Source organism: Anser brachyrhynchus (assembly GCF_964034855.1).
Source record: "Anser brachyrhynchus genome assembly, chromosome: 7".
Lineage (NCBI taxonomy): Eukaryota > Metazoa > Chordata > Aves > Anseriformes > Anatidae > Anser > Anser brachyrhynchus.
Genome location: NC_137701.1, coordinates 35,907,893 through 35,918,404, shown reverse-complemented (window position 1 = coordinate 35,918,404; position 10,512 = coordinate 35,907,893). Strand labels below are relative to the sequence as shown.

The following is a 10,512-nucleotide window of genomic DNA, read 5'->3' as shown; positions in this document are numbered from 1 at the left end:
AAGCACCTCCATATTATGCCTGACAGTGTTCCTGAAATAAAGTTAGCATTTGACCTCTACACTATACAATCTCTCAAAAAAGCTTTCGCAGATTGTTATGCAAGCCTTTAATCTTCTGCTGCAAGTCAGTAAAGGTAAGTGCCTTGAGCAACAATACCAAAGTCTGGACTCCCTAGTGCTCAGGGTCAGTTAAGCCAGGCCCTCTAAAATTACTTCAGCTAAAGCATCCACAATAAGTCAGGGAAATAAAGATGACCAGCATCTTTACTAGCAATTACCCAAGACAGAAGCAAACTAGTAAGCTCCACGTCACACGAAGAGGAACACATCAACTAATCTACACTGGTTATATAGTTGATTTACATTTATTAGTTTTGGCTTTTTTTTTTTTTTTTTACTAGTACTTAATGATTTTTCTTCTACCATTCACTTCTTTCTTATCATGCTCATTCATGACACCTGTGAAGAGCTCAAGTTCTGCAGGAAAAACACTAGGTTTAAAGTAACTGGTATAGCACAAGCCTTTCACTGTTCTGGAGATTCTGACAGCAATAACTAAATCCCCTGCTGCTGTTTTACTATGTTTCAGCCCACCACTGGCCATTTTGAAGCTATCTTCTATTCCACGATTCATTTGAGCTGGTCTAAGCATATACTGCAATCAGTGGTACAGTCTGAGCCACATAATCTCAACCTATTTCTTGGGCAGGCATGAGCACTTACAGACTCAGCCAGATCAGAGGGACCTCGCTGACCAGTTGTGTGGCCTCAGGAGTATTAGTGCTGACATGTGGGAAGGTGCACAAACATGTTGCTGAAGGCAAAAATAAAAATGTGACTATCCCTCTGGCTTTGACAATGCTGCAGGCTCACATTGATCTAAGCCTTGAAATCACATCCAGGTTGCCACCTGAAGGCTGCTGCCACTTTCCGCACAAAGCTGACACATCCCTAGGAGAGGAATCAAAACTAACTGTTGTGGTGACCTCACGCTGGAGGGCAGTTAAGTCCTCTTATCATCTGAAGTGGAAGTCACAATCCTAACTGTGGTAAGACCTGCTGAATCCTACTTTACCTACAGTGCATGACTGGCCTCAGTAGCATGGAAATGAAGTAAGAGTCCTTAGATCCGCAGTCTAGCGGTGTTTGTACAGAAGATCAGGAAGAAGGGAAACTTACTTGCTATTCCAGTTTTTCCCATCTTTACACCCAAGTTGTCTAAGAACACTGCACCTGGAAGAGAGAACTGTGCTAATATTGAGAAGGTACACAAAACACAAGTACAAATATATTTGGAGTCTCATAAATATTACTTGCCTGTTAATAAAGTCTATTGCTTGTGCTTTTAACTGTTCAGCGCTGTGCAAATCTGCGAGGATAAGAATGTCAGCAACATTTTCTACCGAGAGGTTACTACAGAGTGCTTCCTCACACATGACCTTCAGCCGTTCCAGTGCATACTGATAAAAGAAAAAACTACACTAATCATTCTTCAAACTTATTCTTTCTACCATTATTTCTACAGACAGTTTAATACAGGTCCAGCCACCATGAATACATTTACTGCCGCTCAGGCTTAAGATCACACTGCTTCCAAACAGGTAATTCAGAATTCAATATGATGCAATTAAGAGTCCTCAAATGATAAGACATAAGATTAGACACAAACTGATCAAATACTTTACTGGAAGAACTTTTATCAAAAAAAAGTCACTTAGAAGTTTGTTTTCCTTCAGTTTGGTATGGGAGGAAGAGCAAGGAAGATATGAAGGCACTTTATCAAAATCATCATCAGATAGGTTTAAATCTCAAAGCAGAATGCAAGAAATTATACAATGGGAAGTTTCATGAAGCTGATCAAAGCAAAAATATATTGGGCTGTTTCATGAAGCTGATCAAAGAAAAAATGCATTGGGCTGCTTGAAACTGGCTTGTTCTGAGGTTTCCCACTCCCCCATCTCCAATTTTTTTTTTAAACTTCTCCTACCTTTGACAAAGCCTACCAGAAAATTGATGCAAAATAATTATGTTCCCTTATTACATTCTGCATGAATGAACTGTGCTTTGATTTTGAAGGATGTCATACATTGAATAGTTTTCATTCAGCTGTATACACTTCTACAGAAATCTTCCCCATTCTACTTAATTTAGCACTCAGTTTTCAAGTATGAAAGGAATTTTAGATGCTTAATTGGCATATATATATACGCACACATACACATATGTAGTCAAGTTGCCACTCATACATTTGTATTAGCAACTGTACCATGCAAAAAAGAAATACCATTGAAGAAATGTCAAATTCTTGGACTAGCTTCTATGTTTCTAGACCTATGCATTTTTACATCCATTTTATCATTATACTACTCCTCAGGATACTTCTATTTAGAGTACGTAAATAACAATTATAACAAGTCTGTAACCTACTAGGTAACGTAACAGGGAATATGCAGAGCACTCATTTTGAGATTATTCCACATTCAGAAAGAACAGAAAAGTTTATAGCAAATTTTGGACTGTCATAAAAAGCTAAAGGGACCTTATAGCTCACTGTCTTTATGCCATGCTATTGCAGGCAATTACATAACTGCATCTTAAAACATTCTCTACATTTATCAATGTCTTCAATAAAAGCTGGCATTGATAAAAAACACCATTTCACCTTCACACCTGGGTGTAATAGAACTTGACAAAACACAATGAGCATAAAAACACAGAGATGAGATGCTGGCAATGAGATTTGAAGTGAATACAACTGGTAAGTCACCGAAGCCAGGGCAGTGCCAGTTCAAGAGTTCTTGAAGAAAATTGAACACAAATTGCCAAAAACAACTTTATAGTTGTTTCTTTAAATTTACTACTGGGCTGACTTACATTGTTGTGATAAGGTTGATTATGAGAACAGGCAGCTTCACCACTAATGATGTAATTAGACAGCCAATTTAGAAATCACCTAGGTAGTTTAAGAAATTGCTACAATCTCAGCTGAGAGTGAACAAGTTTCGTATTACACACACTGAAAGGAGCATTTTCTGAGTTCTAATCTACCTAAAACTCCTCAGGGAAAGACAACCGCATGTTGTCTGAGGATAGCTACCTAAAATCTCAACCCAAGCTGTAAAGCCGTGAAAAGAAAAAACAAGGTATAGGGCCAAGTTTAAAAAAAGTTAGAAAATAAAATAATATGAAAGTGAATAATCTCAATTTAATTGTTGTGCTGTTTTAAGTACCCTCATCTCAAAAGTCACAGTAGAAAAAGTATTTCGCTGAGTGACAATTTAAAGAGTAGACAAGATCCCAATACAGAAGAGATGAAAGATTAGAACTATAAAGTTTGTAGGAAAGACAAAAACATGAAAGCTCTGAAGTAACAGTAACTTTAGAAAACAATTCAAACACTTGAATTTATTCAAACACTTGTATAAATCCTCTTAAAGAATATAAAGACCTAGGATAAATTTTATTCAAGACTGATTTTTCCAAATCATATTAATGGTTCCTGTTTTTTTATTTATTTTAATGGAGAGTAAATGCAATTAACATCTGAAACACTTCTGAACAGCAAAGATTTACTGAAAGGTTTCTAAGCCTTATACTGATTTAAAAAAGTCTACCCTTCCATCTTTCTGCATTTTTGATGAGATCCTTCTTAGGGTATTTTAAAAAATTGAGATGAATATCAAACTAAAAAATATATATTTTTAAGAGGAACATTCCACAAACAAACATTAGTTTGGAGACCTTAGGGTTACTTACTTTGTCTGCAGCTGCCAACAAATTGTCAGCCATTTTTTCAAGGTTTGGTGCTTTTCCTGTGTAAATGAATCTCATCATTTCTTTAAAAACTTCAGGGTCTACATCATTTATTTCCACACGGTTCTGGTAAATGGTAAAGAAGAATCATCATCAAAAACCACTGGAATTCAACAACATCTTTAAAACAAACATATTGAATATATTCTTGCACGCTATGTTTTCATTTCACATCCATCATACAAGATCCTTACAATTTTAAACTAACATTCTACAATATTAAGCAGAAAGTAAATAAACAGTAGCTCTTAGTTAAACAGACATTAATTGGAAAAGCTTACAAAAAGAAGTAATTGCATTTTCCTTCTAGAAATGTCTGTGTGGACTCTATTGCACAGGCTGTACCTGTGGCAGTTTCAGGAACATTTGCAAAGTATTTCTGAGTTTCCAGCCTGACAATGATATGCTTGGAATACTAGAGATCAGAGTAGCAGAAAGAACAAAGAGCCACTTTCAGCTCAAGTCTGGATTTCTTTAAGTCTAGAAAAAAAATCTAGAAATCTTTAAATCAAGAAATCCTAAGCAAATGCTTCTAATATTCTAATTCTGCCTGAGAAATCAGTTTCCATCCTGGGGAACTGCAGGGAGGAAAAACATCACATTTGTGAAAACTTGGTAGTATTGCAGCACCACAGTCATCTGATAGATTCATACACACAAGTGCTACAGTTGCAGCCTGCAAAATGAAATGATCATTCATTATAATCCTTTAGTGAGTTGATCAGTTCTCCTTGCCTCTTCATGTATTCTGCCTATAACCAAGCCCTTTTAGATACTCGTTTTTCATGAAAGAGATGAACAACTCTTTGCTGTAGGAGATATCAAGAGCATAAAAGCAGAAGCAGCTCTCTGTGCTGATTAAATAACTATCCATCCAAAACACTCATGGAGGTCAAGTGCTTGCAGAAACTGTGAATGAAAAGCACTTCACTGCCTTAGGGCTTAATGTGAGTTATAATTCACTTGTTGTTCCTTCACATCCCTAGTGACCACACAAAACTTCAAAGTTTTGCCATATTGTATTAATCAAGTCAATTGACTTATGTCGGGGTAGAAGCTAAAGAAAAAAATGTGGCAGACACTGACAGATCAATTACATTAGTAGCTAATATTAAAAAGCAAAACAAAACAGCCTAGAGCAGATGTAAATAAGAACAAGTCCATCGGAATCTTTCTACACAGACAAATTCCCCCAGAACTCATTAGAAAAGCGTTCAGGAGTAGTAAGTACCCCCTCCGCTCACACAGTCACACAGTACTCACCTTCCTCAGGTTGCAACACTTCAAGTTTTCTGCACGTTTTCCCTTTTTTACGATGTACAAATATTTATGTGCAAAGTCTTCAGTAAGGCTTACCTTTTTGCTTTCCTCCATTTCATGCTCAAACATTGCATTAAAAACTGGAGATCGTGCTATAGCAAGAGATGTAAATGTTAAATATCATCAGTTTTTAAGCTTTTAGCAATTTTAATAGCAAAATAATAGCAATACAAAAGTAGAAAGTACCTGCAAGGATAGATTTATGAGCTTTGAATTCTTGTCCTCCTACATAAAAACTGCAATCTGTAAATCTTGTTGTTTCCCAGAGATTCCCTAAATCTTCTGCTAGTCGACATTCAGGTACCTTCAAAGTGTTTGTATTAGACTGTCCTGATATATTTACTGAGTCTTGGACCACGCTTACCTAACAGAAAATCACAGCAAGACAACTCTTTCATAACTGAATGCCAATAATAATTAAGTTACAGCACCTATTGCTACAAGTTCAGCAACTCCAAAGCAAAGCAAAAAACAGTGGTGTTTTTGGCATTAGACCAGAACCATTTTACAGTTTGCTTTTAAGTAACATAAAACAAATACGGTTTTACTTAGACTAACATTGTGCATTTATCCAACCAAAACAAAATACCACATAATAAAATTAGCAACAGTAAGTCAAGGAGAGACATGACACCATAAGTAAACAATACTATTTCAGAGATAAATTAACTGTTCACTCTTCACACATTTAAGTAAATATATACAAAATAAAATTCTAAACAGATCATTAAGATCACAAGAGCACAAAAATTTTGTAAAAACAATCCACAGAAATTCTAAACAGTGTGATATCCCTAATCAGTGAGTTCATACTTAACTTTCAAACTGATAACACAATCTAAGCGCAAGTAATACAGCTCCTTCATTATCCTGTTTTGCTTTGTCACAGACGATTGTTTTTCCAAACAAGATTAAAAGCCATTATTTTAGAAGCCAACAGAATATAAGGTCTAGTAGGAAATAACTAAAATAATAAATGAATACTCACAGGTTGTAATGTTTGTACAGAACTGGTTACATTTAAAAACGTGCATCTGAAGTGAATACATTGCCATTACCCTCCAGGTTTAAATCTTTCACATAGTAAATTAACAGGACAGTAGCATTCTTACTTGCTTTTTTCAAAAAAAATTTATATAAGTCCTTTTAATCAGTCTGTTGGGAAAACAGAAGAGCTCAGCAGGTTGTTTTTTTTTCCTGTTGTCTGAGAGCACACACGCCTGAGAATAAAGCCTTCCTAAAGAAGAGAGCCACGCTAAAGGATCTCAATCACTGCATCACCCAAATACAGAAAATTAGGATTATATTTTAAGAAAATGCTTACACCGTTAAGATCAGTGCCATGTTTGATATCCAGAAGCACAGCATCTGGAATAAATCTGGCATAATGCAAAAATAGCACAGCTAAGCTTCACAGAAAGTCAGAGCAGTGCAAACAAAATACCAGATCAGAAGAGGATGATGATCCAATTAAAACAGCAGTTTGAGGATTTGAATCATTGACTAATTCCCTCTCTCATCCCATATCCCCTTGTGAGAAGAAATTCCCTTATATTCTTCCATCTTTTAAAAAGAAAAAGTATCCCAAAGTACTCAAAATCTTCACTTTCACAGTAAGACTATACATTTTCAGCATTCAAAGCTCCGTAGGCCTATGGTGAACTCTACTTCAGTTTCCACAGCACAATTTCAGGAAGTACGCATATGCACAACTGGAGCTTCAGCCTAGCAACACTTGTCCTTTGTTTTAAAAGGAAAGAGTTTTGCTTCTCCAGAGACTTCGCTTTAAGTTCCTGCTCCAAGTTTTCCACACAGGAACCTTTCCCTGTTAGCTACAGACACTGCCTAGACAGATCGGCTACATCTTTGTATTTATTCAAGCTGGTCTCTGATGATCTAGTGTTTCATATATCACACATCCAGACAGTACGCTTAGAATCAACGTGTTGTTTTGTTTTTAAATGAACCACTTTAGACTGAGCTGAAATCCAATCTCATTAAAGCCACAGAACTTTTGAAAACTCATCTTAAGCTAACAATCATAAAACACGCCCTTTTGTCAAACACATGATCCTCACTTCAGATGCTTCAGAGCTGTGTTTGTAAGATCACTCACAAGAACGAAGGTATTTATCCCCTAAACTGCAAAAATGATGAGGAGATGCTAAAATGATTAGTGAATGACCCATCTTAAAGGAAACCGGCAATCTAGGCAGGACATCCAAGTACTATACAAGGTCAGATTCACTTTACTTCTTAGGAAGCTATGGAAGATGCAGCTTTTGCACTGCATATATGGATTAGGATTAATGTTTCTTTTTCCATTGCATGCCCTCCTGCATAAGGGTGTACAAGAACGTACAAACTATGACTTGAACAAGTTTAGTGGGTGAGATGACAGACAACATGGAAAATGTACCTCATTTTTGTGGTTTTGAATCTGTGGTAGTCCAACAGTAAATAAGGTGTGATACTTTAGATAACAAGTTAAGAAAGCAGTCTAAGACCTCTGCAGATATTTTATTATTTGTTTTATAATTTGTTATAAAACAAGCTATATCTAAAATTATGTAGTGACCTAATTCCAAAAAACAAACCGTAGGAGCTGTTTATTTACAAACCATTTATAACAAGGAAAACTTAAAATGACAAAATACTCAAGAGTATCTTTGCAGAACCATAAAACACTTGTTACATCTGCTTTTATCACCCAAATAATTGTATTCATAACAAATTTATCATGCAGCTAATTTAACTTGTCTAAGTGAAAATAAGATGCACTATATTTGCAATATCTATTCTCAGGGGCCACATTTCAATTATTCTTCCTACATAGCATAATGACATATAATTAAATTGTAATCTTGCCAAGACAATTTTACACATTTCCTGTAAATACACAGATCAAAGCAAACTTATTAGCAGTTAAAACATCCATCATCCTCCTAAGCCACTAATCACTTCATGGCAGCAGAGATAGCCAGCTAATGTATACTTAACACACAGTACTTATATTGTGACTTTCTCTAGCTTCCATTTTTAACATATAATAAGCATTTTACTGAATTTTAATATGACAACATAGGTTACCGACAAAAAACAATATTATAAAAGTGATCTATAATACACCGTGAACTTATACCATAGCTCTCAATATTAATTATCAGTACCAAGGAACATCCTTCTACAGGAGACTTACATTTGTTCAAAAAAATACAACAGTTACTATATATCAATATAGTATAAATATAAATATATATAAAGTATTTAATTTACTTGAAAAAGCTGTTAACTGGCTAAAGCAATGAATAATATTACAGTAATATAGATTCTAACTATTAGCTATGTTTTTTCTTTTTTTTAATAATGTGAACCAGCAGGCATTTCCTTTTTGCTTAAGCAGTGAAGAACAATCCTACAATTTCAAACACAACCTATTTGAAGTGACCCCAGTAAAATGACACTTTACACATCACTTATCAGCCACCTTTTCATAAATAATTTTACAGCTGACTTTAACGTAATTCTGGCAAATTCTTTGGAGTTGCAGAATAAGCCTGAATTGATTGCCTGAACCTAAGTTTCAACACATGTATCAAAAAATGAAACAATACAATGTAGACAATGCAACTAAATGTATCTCTTACCATACTTATCATTTACGGAACACAACATTTATATTAGTGTTAAAATGAACATAAATAAACACACAAAAGAAGTTTTTTTTTCCTTTTTAAAACTTATCACTGAAAAGTTTATACCTACCTCACAAAATAACGTAAGCTTGTCATCTGGTAAAAGACCATTAGCTTCATCTAGCAAAAAATCTCTTCGGATAAATTTCTTAAAACCCCAGTCCTTGCCTTGTACAAACCGATACGCTCTTTGGCTTTCTGATAAAAGACAGTTATGTACAAATAAAGCAAGTTAATAATATTAAAAAAAAAAAACAGTAACACCTTAAAAGTCTATACAAAGGGTAAGCATTAAGGCAAAAATGATTTAATTTAACACTTTGGGATCATGTCTGTCACATTTTTAGGAAACAACTGATTAAAGTCGTGTTTTCTTTTTTTGGGGGGGTGCTATGATGTAAAATTTTGATAGATCTTAGAAGAGCATGATCTGCAATTCAAACCATAGCATCTCCTTCTCCTTGGGCATCATCCAACATGGGAGTTTTTAGTTAAAGTTTAAAAAAGCCAATGCATCAAAACAAACTGTTCACGGGGAAGTACAATTACAATAAGCTTGTCATCACAAATGCATTCTGACAACACTTCTGCATTTGTCATAACAATCTGTTTGACTTCTTCACGAAATGGAAAATCCTGTTTCACAGGTTCATATTATTTTGGAATACAGCAAAAGCATTAAATAAGCAAAACAGAAATAAAAGCTTCCAACTATTTCTCTGGTCATGACAACATGCATTGACATTTATTTTTTAGCCATATGCTGTGAGTTGTTTTTTTTTAATCTATCAGTTTGCTGTGACCACACCATCTTTTTTTAACATGTTCTAATGTCCACAGTCCATAAAAGGGTCCCTAGGGTCATATTAGTGCGAATACATGCACTGAGTAAAGTTAGTTATTCAGTACTGCATGTCTGCCCTAAGTTGGTCACTTGTTCCACTAAATGAATTACAGGAAAAAACACAATACTTTTATTTGCAAGTAAAACATGGCAAGTTATATTTAGAAAGACTGTTGAAAAGGAAAAGAAAAAGAATTTTTCTGAAATAACTTCAAAGAATTAAAAAAATAAATCATCCCCACTTCTCCATAAATAGAGGGATTTTTCTTTAATTCCAAAAAATGCTGGACAAGAATCATTTCATCTGTTTTATGAATAGATATTTAAACTTATAAAATCTTCACAGAAGGCTAAAGTCTGAAGTTTGTTATGGAAGTAAAGTATTTTTCAAGACAGAATCAAGTTAAAAAAGCACTCCTTCTACAAATTCCAAAATAAAGACATCAGAAAGTCCAACTTCTCTACTCTACAGTTAACTTAGTAGCATCACTGAAATATACAGTATATTACATGGTCAAGTTTGTGTTAAAAAAACAAACATATCAAGCCCATTGTTCTCACTTTCAACAGCTGGATAAATGAGATTCACAACAGTTCTTTCACCGAAAGTAGATGAAGATGTCTTACTGGCGGCTTGTATTAACAAAAAACAAGGAAGAACAACTCAGGAACTGACAAGCTTCATCACTGGAAGTGGCAGTCTGTGCATGAATTATCAATTACCAAAGGACATCTAAAGTTGAGCATCATTATATGGTATAAATAAAAACAGAGCCTTTCCAGGAGCAGATGGTAAATGGCTGGAAAGTCCAAGAAATAAGATTTCTGTTGGTAATTTCC

The 10,512-nt window shown here is 34.9% G+C and overlaps 1 protein-coding gene across 7 annotated transcripts in view; it reads right to left on the bottom strand.

Moving 5' to 3' along the window:
• The window catches only part of SPOPL (speckle type BTB/POZ protein like), a 33,973-nt gene that overhangs the window by 5,132 nt on the left and 18,329 nt on the right, over positions 1 to 10,512 (bottom strand). For 4 of the 7 annotated variants that reach the window (XM_080599175.1, XM_080599178.1, XM_080599177.1 and 1 more), the window contains 6 exons: positions 8,899 to 9,026; positions 5,320 to 5,497; positions 5,077 to 5,225; positions 3,757 to 3,879; positions 1,318 to 1,460; positions 1,180 to 1,233 (listed from right to left, as the gene is read on the bottom strand). In XM_080599175.1, the coding sequence (XP_080455301.1) occupies positions 1,180 to 1,233; positions 1,318 to 1,460; positions 3,757 to 3,879; positions 5,077 to 5,225; positions 5,320 to 5,497; positions 8,899 to 9,026 (775 nt within the window). Of the gene's footprint in view, positions 1 to 1,179; positions 1,234 to 1,317; positions 1,477 to 3,756; positions 3,880 to 5,076; positions 5,226 to 5,319; positions 5,498 to 8,898; positions 9,027 to 10,512 lie in introns of all 7 variants that reach the window. The other 3 variants (XM_080599179.1, XM_080599180.1, XR_013953421.1) reach the window with 2 other exon arrangements.